The 17,514-nt window shown below is 48.1% G+C and overlaps 1 protein-coding gene across 41 annotated transcripts in view; it reads left to right on the top strand.

Moving 5' to 3' along the window:
• Nucleotides 1-17,514, top strand: part of CTIF (cap binding complex dependent translation initiation factor) — a 296,979-nt gene that overhangs the window by 82,943 nt on the left and 196,522 nt on the right. For 33 of the 41 annotated variants that reach the window (XR_011421048.1, XR_011421047.1, XR_002809942.2 and 30 more), the window contains one exon: nt 807-878. The exons of the other annotated variants lie outside the window; for them this stretch is intronic. Coding sequence is in view for 28 of the 33 variants with exons in the window: in XM_023647782.2 (XP_023503550.1) it covers nt 807-878 (72 nt within the window). In the remaining 5 variants the exon portion in view is untranslated. The remainder of the gene's footprint in view (nt 1-806; nt 879-17,514) is intronic. 41 annotated transcript variants of the gene reach the window in all.

A 17,514-nucleotide genomic window follows, 5' to 3' on the forward strand; every position in this document is an offset into this window, starting at 1 on the left:
CTTGCAGAGTTGCCCAGCCTTGCTGTCCCCACTTTACAGGTGACGAAATGAAGCCTGGGAGATCCTGTGGATTCCAGTAGCTCTCAGACTTCTGGTGCATCACGTGGGGAGCTTGTCAAAATGTGGAAGCTCCAGCCCTGCCCTCGGAGAGTCTGCTTCAGTGGGTGGAGGGTGGGGCCCCAGGACCTCCATGTGGCAGGCGCTGGGGACTCTCACGTAGGTGGTTGTCAGACCACACTTTGGGCCACGCCAGGCCTCCGAGCTCTCAGGGGCTGAGTGGTGGGACTGGGCTCGAGCTGGACTTCTGATGGCTAGTCTGGGGCTCTTCCCCGGTGCCAGGCTGTCCTCTCAGTCCACAAGCCTGTTGTCTTTGGGAGCTGAGTATAAGGAAGAGCCACACGTACACGGCTCACCTCCAGCTCTGGCCTTGACGGTGCGGAGGGCTAGTGTGGCTGAAGCTTGGTCAGGTGGTCGAACATGGTGCTGCTTGTTCAAAACTCACAATTACCCCGTGTTGCATCTGGTTGACTTTGGAATGTAGCTGGATCCTCATCGCTTTGCTGGGCTTAGGTGAGGGGAAATGAGTTTGCCTTCCCCAAGCATACACCAAAGGGTCACCTCCATGTGAAATTTTGAGATGCCAACTTGGACCTACTGGGAGGGAAGGGTTTGCCAGGGGAAATGGCCAAGGATGATTTTACACTGGATCTGCTGCAGAAGGGCAGGGCTATGCCAGGGAGGCCTGGGCAGAGTGAGGCTGACCCTGCGTGTCCTGCCATCACTGACCATTCCTTTCTCCCCCGCAGTGGACAGCAGACTGCAGGGAGCAGCTGGACAGCAGCTGTTCCTTCTCCCGAGGGCGAGCCGCCCCGCAGCAGGTAGGGAACCAGCTCTGTGCTCCATCTGGGGGCCGTCGTGTGTCTGTCTGTCTGGGTTCCTGGGCTGGCCCATGGCTCTCCTGAGAGGTGGGGAGATGAAAAGAGCAGGAAATGGGAGAGGGGGGCCTGCAGTCTGCCAGAAGGAAAATTCTCACTGAATCCTCAGCCCACAGGGAAGCACCCTGGAACACACAGATTCATAAGATGTCTTTTCGGTGACAGCATTATTTATAATAACAAACATCTGGAAACCAGCAAGTGTTAATTGAGAGGAGAATGGATAAGTGATATGTGATATAGCCTTACAGTGGAATATTACACAGCAGTAAAATGAATGAACTGGAACACATCCCTGTTGATGGATCCTACAAACAAAGGGACTCCTGGGATTTTGGTGCTGGTGGGGCACACTGGGGATCACTTCTGCTCCAGATTTGCAGAGGACCCAAAGGGGCAGACAGGGGTGTGAGGTGTCTATGACCTGCCCATTTCCCTCCTGGCCAGCCAGCAGTCCTGAGACCAGGCTGGAGCCCGCTGCTTCTCTCCCTGCCGCTTACCTGTGAGACCCCGAGGGAGCTCCGGGCAGGTCACATGGCCAGGAGGGAAGGAAGCAGCTGCTCTTCGAGAGCCGTCCTTGGTGACCTCCAGGCCCCTGTGCACCCTCTGGTTGTCTGGCTGTTCTTGCTGATGCCTCATCCCTACCTGTGGGAGCAGTGGGATTAGAGCTGAAAACACCATTTATCCCCAACCCCCAGCCCAGCCTCACTCTGCCTATCCAGAGAGATGAGGGGAGCCTTTATGTGTTCCTGCAATGACTTGCTCTGAATTTCAATGCAGCTGCATTAACACAATGCCCGGGCCCACTTGCTTGTGTCCGACTTCAGTCCCATGGCCCTGATTAGACCAACTCTTCCTATTCTGTCCTGAGAGAAGATGGTCATGGCCTCAGTTCTAGATCTTTCTTAGGCTGGAGGGCTTTACTATACCTAGTGTCGGTGGATGGCTGTCCTGGATAGTTCTCTCACGTTATAAGGTATTTGCGTGTTTGTTTCTTTTTTTTTTTTTTTTTTTATATTTTTTTTTATTAATGTTATGATAGATTACAAGCTTGTGAGATTTCAGTTGTACATTTTTGTTAGTCATGTTGTGGGTACACCACTTCCCCCTTCATACCCTCCCCCCACCCCCCCTTTTCCCTGGTAACCACCGATCAGATCTCCTTCTCAATATACTAATTTCCACCTATGAGTGGAGTCATATAGAGATCGTCTTTCTCTGACTGACTTATTTCGCTTAACATAATGCCCTCGAGGTCCATCCACGTTGTTGTGAATGGGCCAATTTCGTCTTTTTTTATGGCTGAGTAGTATTCCATTGTGTATATATACCACATCTTCTTTATCCAGTCATCAGTTTCTGGGCATGTAGGCTGGTTCCACGTCTTGGCTATTGTAAATAATGCTGCGATGAACATAGGGGTGCAACGGACTCTTGAGATATCTGTTATCAGGTTCTTAGGATAGATACCCAGTAATGGGATGGCTGGGTCATAGGGTATTTCTATTTTTAACTTTTTGAGAAATCTCCATACTGTTTTCCATAGTGGCTGTACCAGTTTGCATTCCCACCAACAGTGTATGAGGGTTCCTCTTTCTCCACAACCTCTCCAACATTTGTCGTTCTTGGTTTTGGATGTTTTTGCCAATCTAACGGGGGTAAGGTGATATCTTAGTGTAGTTTTGATTTGCATTTCCCTGATGATTAGCGATGATGAACATCTTTTCATGTGTCTATTGGCCATATTCATATCTTCTTTTGAGAAATGTCTGTTCATGTCCTCTGCCCATTTTTTGATCGGGTTGTTTGTTTTTTTGTTGTTAAGCAGTGTGAGTTCTTTGTATATTATGGAGATTAACCCTTTGTCGGATAAGTGGCTTGTAAATATTTTTTCCCAATTAGTGAGCTGTTTTTTTGTTTCAATTCTGTTTTCCCTTGCCTTGAAGAAGCTCTTTAGTCTGATGAAGTCCCATTTGTTTATTCTTTCTATTGTTTCCCTCAACTGAGGAGTTACAGTGTCCGAAAAGATTCTTTTGAAACTGATGTCAAAGAGTGTACTGCCTATATTCTCTTCCAAAAGACTTATTGTCTCAGGCCTAATCTTTAGGTCTTTGATCCATTTTGAGTTTATTTTGGTGTGTGGTGAAAAAGAATGGTCAATTTTCAATCTTTTGCATGTGGCTGTCCAGTTTTCCCAGCACCATTTGTTGAAGAGACTTTCTTTTCTCCATTGTAGGCCCTCTGCTCCTTTGTCGAAGATTAGCTGTCCATAGATGTGTGGTTTTATCTCTGGGCTTTCAATTCTGTTCCATTGATCTGTGGACCTGTTTTTGTACCAGTACCATGCTGTTTTGATCACTGTAGCTTTGTAGTATGTTTTGAAATCGGGGATTGTGATTCCGCCGGCTTTGTTTTTCTTGCTCAGGATTGCTTTAGCAATTCGCGGTCTTTTGTTCCCCCATATGAATTTTAGGATTGTTTGTTCAATTTCTGTGAAGAATGTTCTTGGGATTCTGATTGGGATAGCATTGAATCTGTATATTGCTTTAGGTAGTATGGACATTTTAACTATGTTTATTCTTCCAATCCATGTACAAGGAATGTTTTTCCATCTCTTTATGTCATCGCCTATTTCTTTCAGAAAGTCTTGTAGTTTTCATTGTATAGATCCTTCACTTCCTTGGTTAAGTTTATCCCAAGGTATTTTATTCTTTTCGTTGCGATTGCGAATGGGATAGAGTTCTTGAGTTCTTTTTCTGTTAGTTTATTGTTAGTGTATAGAAATGCTACTGATTTATGCATGTTAATTTTATACCCTGCTACTTTGCTGTAGTTGTTGATTATTTCTAATAGTTTTTCTGTGGATTCTTTGGGGTTTTCTATGTATAAGATCATGTCGTCTGCAAACAACGAGAGTTTTACTTCTTCGTTACCTATTTGGATTCCTTTTATTTCTTTTTCCTGCCGAATTTCTCTGGCCAGCACCTCCAGTACTATGTTGAATAGGAGTGGTGAAAGTGGGCACCCTTGTCTTGTTCCTGTCCTCAGAGGGATGGCTTTCAGCTTTTGTCCATTGAGTATGATGTTGGCTGTGGGTCTATCATATATGGTGAGGTACTTTCCTTCTATACCCATTTTACTGAGGGTTTTTATCATAAATGGGTGTTGGATCTTGTCGAATGCTTTCTCTGCATCTATTGAGATGATCATGTGGTTTTTGTTTTTCATTTTGTTGATGTAGTGTATCACGTTGATTGACTTGCGGATGTTGAACCATCCCTGTGTCCCTGGTATAAATCCCACTTGATCATGGTGTATAATCTTTTTGATGTATTGCTGTAATCGGTTTGCCAAAATTTTGTTGAGGATTTTTGCATCTATGTTCATCAGTGATATCGGCCTGTAGTTCTCCTTCTTTGTGTTGTCCTTGTCAGGTTTGGGGATCAGAGTGATGTTGGCTTCATAGAATGTGTTAGGGAGTTCTCCATCTTTCTCAATTTTCTGGAACAGTTTGAGGAGAATAGGTATTAAGTCTTCTTTGAATGTTTGGTAGAATTCTCCAGAGAAGCCGTCTGGTCCTGGACTCTTGTTTTTGGGGAGGTTTTTGATTACCGTTTCTATTTCCTTACTTGTGATTGGTCTATTCAGATTCTCCATTTCTTCCTGATTCAGTTTGGGGAGATTGTAGGAGTCTAGGAATTTGTCCATTTCTTCCAGGTTGTTCAATTTGTTGGCATATAGTTTTTCATAGTATTCTCTTATGATCTCTTGTATTTCATTGGTATCTGTTGTGATTTCTCCTCTGTCATTCCTGATTTTATTAATTTGCGATTTCTCTCTTCTTTTCTTGGTGAGTCTGGCTAGGGGTTTGTCAATTTTGTTAATTCTTTCGAAGAACCAACTCTTTGTTTCATTGATCCTTTCTATTGTCTTTTTTGTTTCAATATCGTTTATTTCTGCTCTTATTTTTATTATTTCCCTCCTTCTACTGACTCTGGGCTTTGTTTGTTCTTCTTTTTCTAGTTCTGTTAGGTGTCGTTTGAGGTTGCTTACGTGAGCTTTTTCTTGTTTAGTGAGGTGAGCCTGTATTGCGATGAATTTCCCTCTTAGGACTGCTTTTGCTGCATCCCAAATGATTTGGTATGTCGTGTTCTCATTTTCATTTGTCTTCAGATAATATTTGATTTCTTCTTTAATTTCTTCAATGATCCATTGTTTGTTGAGAAGCGTGTTGTTTAGTCTCCACATTTTTGCACCTTTCTCTGCTTTTTTCTTGTAGTTGATTTCTAGTTTAATAGCGTTATGATCAGAAAAGATGCTTGATATTATTTCAACTCTCTTGTATTTATTGATGTTTGCTTTGGTTCCCAAAATATGGTCAATCCTTGAGAATGTTCCATGTGCACTTGAGAAGAATGTGTAACCTGCTGTTTTTGGATGAAGTGTTCTATATATATCTATTAAGTCCATCTGGTCTAATTTTTCATTTAATTCTATTATTTCCTTGTTGATTTTCTGTCTGGATGTTCTGTCCATTGGTGTTAATGGTGTGTTGAGGTCCCCTACTATTATTGTATTGTTGTTGATGTCTTCTTTTAGTTCTATTAAGAGTTGCTTTACAAATTTTGGTGCTCCTGTGTTGGGTGCGTATATATTTATAAGTGTTATGTCTTCTTGGTGGAGAGTCCCTTTTATCATTATATACTGTCCCTCTTTATCTTTCTTTATCTGTTTTGTTTTGAAATCTACCTTGTCTGATATTAGTATAGCGACACCTGCTTTCTTTTGTTCATTATTAGCTTGGAGTATTGTTCTCCATCCCTTCACTCTGAGTCTGTGTTTGTCTTTGGGGCTGAGGTGTGTTTCCTGGAGGCAGCATATTGTTGGATCTTGTTCTTTGATCCATCCTGCCACTCTGTGTCTTTTGATTGGGGAGTTCAATCCATTTACATTTAGAGTGATTATTGAGACGTGGGGGCCTACCACTACCATTTTGTGTCTTGTTTTCCGGTTTTCTTCAGTTTCCTTTGTTTCTCGTCCCATGGTTTAATCTGTTCTGATGTAGAGCTGCTACTCTCTGTTGTTGTCCTTCTACTTATCTCCTCTGCTCTTGGTTTTGTAGCCCCTTTCCTTTTTTGGATTTTTCAGGAATGAGGGTTTTCCTGAGGATTTCCTGAAGAGGAGGTTTTGTGGCAATGAACTCCCTTAATTTTTGTTTATCTGGGAAAGTTTTTATTTCTCCATCGTATTTGAAGGATATTTTCACTGGGTAGAGAATTCTCGGCTGTAGATTTTTGTCCTTCAGATTTTTGAATATATCATTCCACTCTCTTCTAGCCTGTAAAGTTTCTGCTGAGAAATCTGCTGATAGCCTGATGGGGGTTCCTTTGTAGGTTAGTTTCTTTTGCCTGGCTGTCCTTAATATTTTCTCCTTGTCGTTGACTTTTGCTAGCTTCACTACTATATGCCGTGGAGTTGGTCTTCTTGCATTGATAAAGTTTGGAGATCTATTGGCTTCTGTCACCTGAAGATCCATCTCCCTCACCAGATTTGGGAAGTTCTCAGCCATTATTTCTTTGAATAGGTTTTCTGCCCCTTTCTCCTTCTCTTCTCCCTCTGGTATACCTATAATCCTTACGTTGCATCTCCTAATTGTGTCTGATAATTCTCGGAGAGTTTCTTCATTTCTTTTAAGTCTTGCTTCTCTCTCCTCCTCTGCCTGCAACAATTCTATATTGCCATCTTCCAAATTGCTAATTCTTTCCTCCATATTATCAGCCCTACTGTTCAGAGCATCTAGATTTTTCTTAATGTCCTCTATTGTGTTCTTCATTTCCAATATTTCTGTTTGGTTCTTCTTTATCGTATCAAACTCTTTTGTGACATAGCTCCTGAACTCGTTGAGTTGTCGGTCAGAATTCTCTCTTAACTCATTGAGAATCCTAATGATGGCTGTTTTGAAGTCATCATCATTTAGGTTATATATCTCATTTTCTTTGGGATTGTTTTCTGTGTATTTGTTACTTTCTTTCTGTTCTGGAGATTTAATGTATTTTTTCATATTGCTTGATGATGTTGATTTGTGCCTCCACATGGAGATAGAGTTTAGTTGCTCCTTTCACTTGCTTCAGCTGCTGCGGTGGGGGGAGCAGCTGTTTATACTTCACCAACCAGGAACCCTGTCCGTAGTTGCTAACTGGGCCTGGGCCCCTCTTCGTAGCCACAGTGGCCCTTTGGATTCCCTCCTCTGCCGTGGGGGCCGTCACGGGGGGCTTCAGGCTGCAGGTGCCTACTGTTGTTGCCCACCTAGATGCGCTCTCTCCTTGGGGTCTGCAACGGTGTTATGGGCTTTTCCAGCGGCCAGGGGTGGGATCACTTATATTTGTCGCTCCGTTGCTGTCGGCACCCACCAAATCTCACTTGTCCTCTATGGGTCACAGGAGGGCTATTGGCATCTTCTACAGTCTGTGGTTAGTACACCTAGCTATGCTGCTTTTGCCCTGGGGTCTTCCAGCCTTGTGGCTGGCGGCTGGGTGCCTTCTACTGGTGCTGTGCAGAGGCTTTCCCTAAGGCTGCTGTGAGCCTGTAGGGTTTCCCCCTAGGCTACTAAGCTGGGTCTCTGGAACTCTCTCCAGCCCCAGTCCTCTCCGAGATCTCCGGCAATCCCTAGCCTCACGGGGTGGGCAACGGCAGCTGGGGGTCGCCCCGCCCTCTGGGATTCTCTCCGGGCCTCTCCCGGAGCCGTGAATGCTCAGCGTGGCCCCTCTGCTAACGGCACACAGAGAGTTTTGTCTGCTGCCCGGGCGGAGCTCCAGCGCTTCCCCTCTGGGTCGCCGAACCGGCCTTTGAAAGTTCCCCCAGCCCCGGTCCTCTCCGAGATCTCCAGCAATCCCTAGTCCCACGGGGCGGGTGACGGCAGCTGGGGGTCGCCCCGCCCTCTGGGCTTCTCTCCGGGCCTCTGCCTGGAGCCCTGAATGCTGGGCGTGGCCCCTCTGCTAACGGCAGACAGAGAGTTTTGTCTGCTGCCTGGGCGGAGCTCCGGCGCTTCCCCTCCGGGTCGCCAAACCGGCCTTTGAAAGTTCCCCCAGCCCCGGTCCTCTCCGAGATCTCCGGCAATCCCTAGTCCCACGGGGCAGGCAACGGCAGCTGGGAGACCTCCGTGCCCTCCGTGTCTCTCTCTGGGACCCTCCGGGCGCCCCGAGCACCAGGCTGGGTCTCCCCGCCAATGGCGGGGAGAGACTCTCCCCGCGAGCTCAGGTGTGCAACTCCAAAGTTTCCCTCTGCGTTTAGGAGTAATTGCGGGGGGTTTAGGTAGGGTTCTGGTCACCTGTTTCCACCGTCGCTCCTCTGTTGTGTTCTCGCTCCTGCCCTAGATGTGTGTGGATCCTCTGGGGGCGTCCGTTGGAAGAAAGCCGTTTGCAGGCACTAGGCTGCCCGTCGGGGTCGGAGAGTTTTCACCTATTTCCACATCCTCCCGGAGGAAAGTCCATCGGCCTTCCGATGTATAGTCGCGTGGGTGTCTCAGACGTCCTGAGATGCTGTCTGGATATCCTTTGTCAAGCGATAAGTGTCCAAATAATTGTAGACTCGAAGGGCGAGAGACAAAGAGGACTACTCACGGCGCCATCTTGGCTCTCCCCCCCTGCGTGTTTGTTTCTTAAGTAGGCAGCTGTAATAAGAGCGTTGGGGCGGGGGGGCAGTGAAGAGACCCAGATTCCTCAGTTTGCTCTGCCACAAATGTGGTGGCAATTCTTTTCATCCTCTGCTTGCTCATGTAAAAACCAGGAGACTCGATGGCCTCTGAGGATCTTTCTACCTTCTTCATTCTATTTGCAGATGAAGAAACTGGGGTCCACGGAGGTGTAACGGCCTGACCATCAGGGTCTTGAACCCAGGTCTCTTGCCTGCCCCTCCCCCCGTATGGCCTTTCACCTTCCTTCACTGAAGTAGGTGTCCTTCTGTGGAGGTCTTTTGTCCCTGCCGCTAGACTGCCAGTGCTTCATCAGGGACCCTGTGTTATATTCCCTGAGCCCCTCCACCTCTTGGCCTCAGGCCTCGCACATCTGGGGCACTGTCTCTAGTGTCTGCCAATTATCCTGGAGTTTGCTACACAAAGATTCCCTTAACTCTTCAGCGGCAAAGGTGGGCTTGCATTTGGGGACTCAAGAACCAGAAAGAGGGCTCCAGGGGAGAGTTGAAATTCTTGGATGGGGCATATAAGAGGCTGGTAAATGAGAGATCCAAAAACTGGCTCTCTGTTATTTGATGAATAGGTGCCTTGTTCTGGAATCTTCCAGAATCTTTCTTATTTTCCTGTCTCCTTGATCACCTTTTCTGGGCCCCCTCTCCCCCCGCTTTCCCTCTGATCCCATCCTCCCATCACTCCTCACGGGTGTCCAGGGGACTAAGAGTGGCGTGTCCTCCCACTTGCCCCTCATCAGCCTCCCTCACCTGGAGCTGTACTTTCACAAAGGCTGTGTTCACCCACCTGGAGGAAGGTCAGTGGGGAGTTGGCCAGACACTGTAGGCTGATGGAGCAGGGCTGGGGGCTTGTGGGATGGGGCACCCTGGCACTGCGAGGACCCCCAGTCCCACCTTCAGGAAGCAGCTGAACAGTTGGCTTGGGGTAAACAGAGTTAGAGAAAATGAAATGCAATGAAGTAAAAGATGAAATTGTGAAAGGCTCATGGTAGATCCTTTCTTGGTGGGTGGAACTGAGACAGAGGTTCATTGGAGGGGAGGACACCCAGGAAGGTGGAGATGGGGTCTAGGAATATAAACCCGCCTTACTGCCCTGATGTGCCCAGAGGACGAGGGCTCCTTGGGAGGGGTCTCCTAGAGGCCGTGGAGCCGTTGGCACTCCCACCGTCCCCACGTAGAGTCCATCTGATCATCTCAGAGGGCGGAAAGGGGAGAAGCAGAAGAGTGGCAGGGCCCTGAGTGGCAACCACGGCCTCCGCCACACATACCTGGTGCCTGTTGTTTTGAGATGCGGAGCCTGCGATGTGCACATGCGGAGGGCCAGCTGGGGTAGAAGGGAAGGCTGCTTTGCCAGAGTCCTGGTGTGCTCACACCCCTGGTGTGAAGCTGCTTAGAGCCGAGGAAAGCTCAGCAGGCTGAAGAGTTCAGGGTGTTTGAAGGAGGGACTTCCGACAGATTCGTCAGCCAGGGAGTGTTTGCAGAGGCCTCGTGCTAAGCCCCGGGCAGGCCTGAAGCATGGCCCTTCCTTCAGGGCACTTACTGCTTAGTTAGAGGACAACAAAATGTGTAGAAGAGTGCCCAGTGCAGGGCAGGAGATACAGGTGTCCGAGGGGTGGCCAAGACATCAGGTGTCCCCGAGTTAAGAAGCCTGGGCAGGCTGAGCAGAGGACGGGGACTAGGCTGGACCTCCTGGATGGAGGCCACGGTTTGGACCTGGGTGCTACACACTGTGCTGCATGGAGAGGCGGGAGTCAGATTGAAATGAGGTCTCCTGAGGTCAGGAGAACCTTGGTTCAGTGATGAAAGGCCTGATTTTTAGATGTTAGTGACTCAGTGAATTAGGATACAAACAATAGAGTGGTGTGAACCAGATGGAAGTTTCTTTCTCTCGGAACATAACCTGAGTGGGTATTCAGGGCTGGCCAGGCTGCTGAACAGTGTCAGGACCGGCTCCTTCCTTTTCACAGTTCTGCCCTGTGTAAGGTGTTGCCTTTGTCCCCATGGTCTGTGAAGGCTCATGTTCGTGTCCATGCTTTCCCCCATGGGAGCTCTCATCCTGGGCCTCTGACTTCCCTCATGAAGCAGCCGTCTTCTGATGCCCTTGTGCGGGCATCAAAGCTGGTCAGCAGCCCTGAAGTGACTGTGTCACAGGAAGAGCCCCAAATAACTGGCCTGTGGCAGGTGCCCCTGCCCACGCTGTCCTGGAGCGGCTCCCTGATGGAGGGGGAACCAGGGTACTGCCGGTTGAAGAGTGCATTTGCTGGGTGCAGCTCTGATGGGGTGCTGCTGGCCCGTCCATCCTGCAAGGCTCCCTTCAACCTGGTCCACCAGCTGTGGGAGCACTGGACCAGCTCTTGGCGACACTACCAGCTCCATGAACACACCCACTGGCCTCCTCACTGCATCCTTTCATCCAGGCCGACACCCTCACCCTAACTCTTGTTGTGATCAGGCTGTTCCGTGTACATCTGCCTATCCCCTTAGCCAGCTGGTCAACCCGAAAATGGCAGCTGGGGCTGGCTTTACTTCCCTGACTGCCCCTGGCCTAGGGCCTTGCACACAGTAGGTGCTCAATAATGATGCCTGAATTGGTCCAGACCAGCCCATGCAGTGACTCCCTGGTGGGCCCTCTTCCTCCGGCCACACCAACTTTGCTGAGCTTTTGGAAGTTGTGGGGGTAATGGGGTAGTTCAACTGTCCCACATCCACCCATGGGGGGGAATTAGGTTCAGGGGGAATTGAGGCTAAACTGAGGCTGGGGTGACTGGCTGCTCGGGCACTCCCCCTGCCTGCCCCGGCTTGACCATGTGAGCCCAGAAAAGTGGGGCCAGCGGGAGGATGCTGAGGTCCTACATTCTGCCCAGGAAGCTCTGTGGTGGGTCACAGACCATGCCCTGAGTGAGGGGCCGGGGGCAGGCGCCATTTGGGCTGGCACTGCAATTATTTATTTTGTTATTTCAACCAATGTAAAAAAGAGAAACTTTGCCTTCTCTGAACCCTTTTAGAGGCTCAAGGTGGGGGTAGCCTAGGGTAGGTTGAGTCCCGTGAGATGTCCAGAACAAAAAATGGGCTACACATAATCCTGAAGAGGCCTGTCCAAGTGCCTGCAATGGGGATCGTTCAGCATCCTGGCAGCCTCTTACCAAGAGAGCTTGTCTATCACCTAGTCGTTTAGTTAGGAGGTTGGAATCCAGTTTCCACCTTCTTGTTGTATTGCAGGAAATGCGTGGAGGTGATTTACAGGAAAGTACTGAGTGCAACCCGGCACCTTTAGAAAACATTTTCAGGTGCCGGGCTGTGATCTAGCATTCAGGCAGGAAAGCTGAAGGCATATACAGGTAGTATGGGGTCAGGAGCGAGCAGCTCTTCTCCCTCCACACAGAAGTGCCAGGGAAAGGAAATTAATGTACACAACAGCAGCAGGGCCTCTGATTAGACCTTGAGGAGGACTTCCTGACTGAAGGACTTGGCCCGCAGTGTTGGTTGTTGAGCAAGGTGATGAAATCTTTGCTGGGATCCTAATGAGCACACCTCCTTATCAGGCAGGTTCATGTGAAGCCCTGGGAAAGGTGGGGGTGTGTCAGAAATGATGTCTCTGAGTCCTGGCTGACAGCCTGTGATCCCACACACCCTGGAATGATGAGAGAAGGGCACTGCCCTGTTCTATCACGGCGCCTGGTAGCAAATCGAAGCATGAGGAGAGAGTGAAAGAGCCTTGTCCCAAGGGTCGGGAGAACCAGATGTTGACCCAGGTGTGGCATGCAATGCCTATTCTGCAAAATGAGCCACTGGATGGCACAGACTTCTCTGAGCCTCTCTGGAAATCTCCTTTGTTGTTTACATTCTGTGTCTCCATGACATGACCAATTGGATCCAACTGGCTGCTAAAAGCTGCAGTGGTCTGGGTTTTCCTGATTTCTCCACTGTGCCCCCACCCACCCTGATACCTGTGCCAACCTGCAGGCTAGGTATATCCTAGGGTCCAACACTAACTCTGACCCAGGGGGTGACAGGTGGTAAGCAGAGCTGGGGCTCAAACATACTGCTTACCTCTGGCCCGCAAAAAAGTGTTGAAAGAGTTTTCTGCCAGCTATCTTGCTGCCCTCCAGTAATTATGGTATTTGATTCAGTTCCAATTTAAAAACTCATCAGTACAATAATATTTTAGTAAAAGTGCCTAGATTTTTAATCAGCTTCTCTGGATATTTAAGAAATATCATGGGTATGTCATGGCGCTGTTCTCTATCTAGTCAGTATTTATTAATCACCTACTGTGAGCGTGGCAGACACGTGAGCTGGAGCTTTCCGGCTCACTACCTGTTGGTAGAGTAGAGGCTGGTTAACATGAAACAGGCTGAAAGTTCACACATTAATTCCCCCAGAGAGATGTCCTGATCACAGACACCAAAGAGTGCAACCAAAGTCGTACCAAGGACACCACCAGGTCCTGTGGGTCTGTGCAGGTAGGAAGGTGTCTTGTAGGACATGCAACTTGATCTGCGCCTTCAGGAATGGGTAGGATATCTGGCCAGAAGGAAGGGAAGAGAGAAGAAGATAAAGAGAGAATGGTGTTATCAAAGGCTTAAGTTGGGCATGATGTTGGGATGTTAGGGTGACAGCTAGAGTGGATGGTTAGTGTTGGGTGTTACCAGTGTGGTGGGAGATGCGGTGGAGAAGGCAGAGGTGTCTGTGTGCTCGACTGAGGTGCTGAAGCTGCTGTCCAACCCCACCCCTGTTTGTGTACCTTGTATTATATTTTCTCTGGTGTTCCATGCAGGTAAAGTCTGCCCCCTGGGATCAGTCAGGATAGCTTAGGTACTGCTGCAGTAAAAAACAACTCTGAACTCAGTCACTTTAAACAATCCATTGAGGACCCAGCTCGATGGAGCGGTTTCCATTTTAACCAGCTGTCAGAGGGAAAGGAGTGCTAGACGGTCTTGCATTGGCAATTCAATGCTCCAACCTAGATGTAACACATGTCACTTCTACTCAGATTGTTGCCCAGAGCTGGCCACATGGCCCCACCAACCATCAGCACACTAAAAAGTATAACTCTATTATGTGTCTGGAATGGGGAAGACCAGAACTATTTAGTTACTGGCTAGAATGGCTGTCACATGCCCCACTTCTAGTAGAAGCTCACCAGCAGCTGGGGCTGACCTCTTCCTTCCCACATCAAATTCAGAGCTCAGCAGGTCTCCAGGGAGCCCTAAAGACATCATGGGCTCTCGGGATGACAAGCAGCTCAGAGGTCCCCTGATCCAAACCGCCCCCGCCCCCCCGTCCCCCGCAATGCAGAAACCCCCTTGAGTGGCTACTGAGCTAGTGGACGTTTCCAGGAATGGGGTGCTCACTGCTTCAGAAGGCTTTGCAGAGCGTTGTTAGGCAGCTCCATTGACAACAGTTCTTTCTTTAATGCAGCCCCAAACCACCTTTTCATAACTCCAGCTGATGGTTTTAGTTTTACTCCTTTTGCCCATGGCTCTTTGGTCTCTCCCCTAGTGGTCTACCATGGCAAGTCTGCTTTTTAAGCCAAATATCCTGCTTCCTGCAGCTGTTTCCCTTTGTCATGGTTAGCTCATCCCTTTGTTTATTTATTTGTTCTTTCATCCATTGATCCAATCAACAAGCCGTCATTGAGGGCCACCTGCATGGCAGCCACCATGCTAGGAATCAGGATGGTAAAAGAGATGGGCATGGACTCTGTTTACATAGAGCACAAGGTGGGGAGGACAGGTTTCTGAACCACAGTGCTAAGAAGTCTGGAGTGTGACACAATGGTTTTTGGTCCTGTGCTTCCTGAGTTACCCCCCTCGGAGCACCATCAGTATGGACTATAATTCCTCTTAATAAGCCTCCCTGAACTGAACACGGTCCGTATGGCATGATCTGATAGCCACCTCCACTGTTCTCAATACATGAGCCTTTCCTTTCCAGAAGATGTCATTGATCCCTGTCCTTGAGGTGCCTTCTGGCTCCAGCTCACCCAGAGGAACCAGGATACAACACTTACCAAACAGTGTTGATGACTGACTTTTATAGGGAGAACGGTCAGCAGCCATTCCTGAAGTACCTGCTGTAAGCAGAATGAGCCATGTGGCCTGGTCTCTGCCCTCAGAGAACCTAGAGTCCGCTTAGAGAAATGAGACTTTCTCAAGTGGAAAAGCAACAGTGCAGAGCAGCTGTGAGACCAGGGGCGAGTGGGGCTGATGTCTGCAGGGGAGCTTGCCTCTGGCAGAGGGACTCAGATACCCAGGCATGAGGGAGGAGGCGCCCTGCTGTCATGGAAATGGCATTGGGCAGGGAGCGAGGAGACATGAATCCTGGCTGCTGTACCTCTGACTTACTATTCCATCATGGGTGGAGTACATCATCTCGCTGTGGCCTCAGTTTCCCCTCTGAAAAATGAGGAGATGAACTGGAGTTAAGACCCTCAAAATTCCTTAAAAATACAGACCCAGACTTTTACTTCTGGGAAGATGGAGTAGATAGTCTTTTCTATATTATTCCTGCTAGGTACAACTAAAACCCTGGACATTCCATTTAAAATAAACATAAGATCTGAAAGGTGGAGAGAAGAAGTCAGACCAGCCAGGGACCTTGAGACCTGAGCTGTGATACAGGGGTGACTTCCCTGGGTTTTCTTTTTGCCTCCTATATTCCAGACTTGGAGCTGAAGAAGCGGGTTACCAGGAAATGCCAATGGACACAGATTTAGAAAGTCCCAATAAAAGCCTACTCTCTCTAAGCAAAGGTCCAGGAACAAGGGTAGCCTAACTAGATAGGAAACTTTTAAACCATAACTGCTCTACCCTAACCAAACAGCACAGAAAAAACTGTGGCCCCACCCCCATCCCGACCAGCAAAGACCCAGTGGGAGTCTAGACTTCCACCCCCACTGGGCTGTAACGAGGCACCCCAACCCCCAACCAGGGTGGTATCAGAGAAGGCCAAATAGGAAACTGTGACTTTCTTCCCTGCTGGCTTGTAAGAAGACCCCCAACCCTGCCCCCTGATGGTGTTATTGGAGACCATGCCAGGGGCCTGGACTTCCACCCCTACTCAGCAGTGTTGGGGTCCCCTCTTCTACCTGCTGGGATGGTGTCAGAGGAGGCCTAGTAGAGAGTTGGGACTCCACTGTTGCCCGGTGGTAGTGAGGCCACCCCCATGGCGGGATGAGCAGGGACCACGTGGGGACCTGGCATTCCCACCTTCCCTGAGCCGTAACAACAAGTGCACCCCCGGACTTCTTCCTCCAATGGCAGTAGTGAGGCTGTCCCCACCTTTCCCCTGCCAGAGTGGTAGCACAAAAAGCCAGTTGAAACAGAAGACTTAAATGAGATTCAGAGTCTCATAACATAACAGGAAAGTGTCCTGATTGCAATCAAAAATCATTTGTCCTGCCAAGAACCCAGAAGATTTCACACTGAATGAAAAAGCCAATCAATAGATGTGAACACTGAGATGTGAAATCGGACTTCGTAAAAATTAAAAACATTTGCTCTGGGAAAAAGCGTGTGTAGAGGATGAAGAGATAAATCACAGAAAGGGAGAAGATTTTGCAGAACGTATTTCTGACAAAGGACTCGTATCTAGAATCTGTAAAGAACTCTCAAAACTCGGCATTAGAAACAATCCAATTAGAAAATGGACGAAATCCGTGAAGAGACATTTTTCACTGAAGAGGATATATAGATGGCTAAGAAGCACACGAAAAGATGTTCAACATCGTTAGCCATGAGGGAAATGCAAATTAAAGCCACAATGAGACATCTCTACACTGTTTCCGAATGGCTGAAATTTAAAAAAAAAAAAAGTGATAGCACCGAATGCTGGTGGAGAGGCGGAGAAACTGGATCGCTCATACATAGGTGAATGGGACGTAAAGTGGCTTAGCCGTTCTGGAAAACAGTTTGGCAGTTTCTCAAAAAACTAAGCATGCACGTACCATATGATTCAGCAATTGCACTCCTGGGTGTTTATCCCAGAGAAATGAAAACTTATGTTCACACAAAAACCTGTCCTCAAATGTTTATAGCAGCTTTATTCATAATAGCCCCAAAATGGGAACAACCCAGATGTCCTTCAACAGGTGAATGGTTAAACAAGCTGTGACACGCAGCAATGAAAAGGAATCAACTATTGACACGTGCAGCAACCTGGATGGATCGCCAGGGAATTATGCCGAGTGAAAAAAGCCAATCCCCCAAAGTTACGTACTCTGTGATTCCATTTATGTAACATTTTTGAAATGACAAGATGGTAGAAATGGGGAACAGGTTAGTCGTTCCCAGGGACTAGAAAAGGGGTGGCAGGATGGAGTGGATGTGGGTACCAAAGGGCAGCAGGAGGGATCCTTGTGGATCCCCAGCTGATGGAAACGTTCTGCATCTTGACTGTATCAACATCTATATCTTGGATGTGATACTAAACTATACTCTTATGAGTTTTCGTATGGGGGGAGACTGAGTAAAGAGTACACAGGATCTTTCTGTATTATTTCTTACAACTAGATGTGAATCTACAGTTATCTAAAATAAAAGTTAATTTTTTTAAAGTACAGAACATTTTGTTTGATCAAAAATTTTCAATGAGGGGCTGACCCAGTGGCATAGTGGTTAAGTTTGTGCGCTCCGCTTCATCGGCCTGGGGTTCGCAGGTTTGGATCCCAGCCGTGGACCTAGTGCCACTTGTCAAGCCACGCTGTAGCAGCATCCCACATAAAGTAGAGGAAGATTGGCACAGATGTAAGCTCAGGGCCAATCTTCCTCTCACAAAAAGAAAAAAATTTTTTTCAAGGAAAACTGAAAACCAAAAGGAGCAGAACTGATGAGGCAGGAGGCGGGAGCCCATCTTCCTTCTCCCACACTCCATCTAC

Source organism: Equus caballus, chromosome 8, assembly GCF_041296265.1.
Source record: "Equus caballus isolate H_3958 breed thoroughbred chromosome 8, TB-T2T, whole genome shotgun sequence".
Classification (NCBI taxonomy): domain Eukaryota; kingdom Metazoa; phylum Chordata; class Mammalia; order Perissodactyla; family Equidae; genus Equus; species Equus caballus.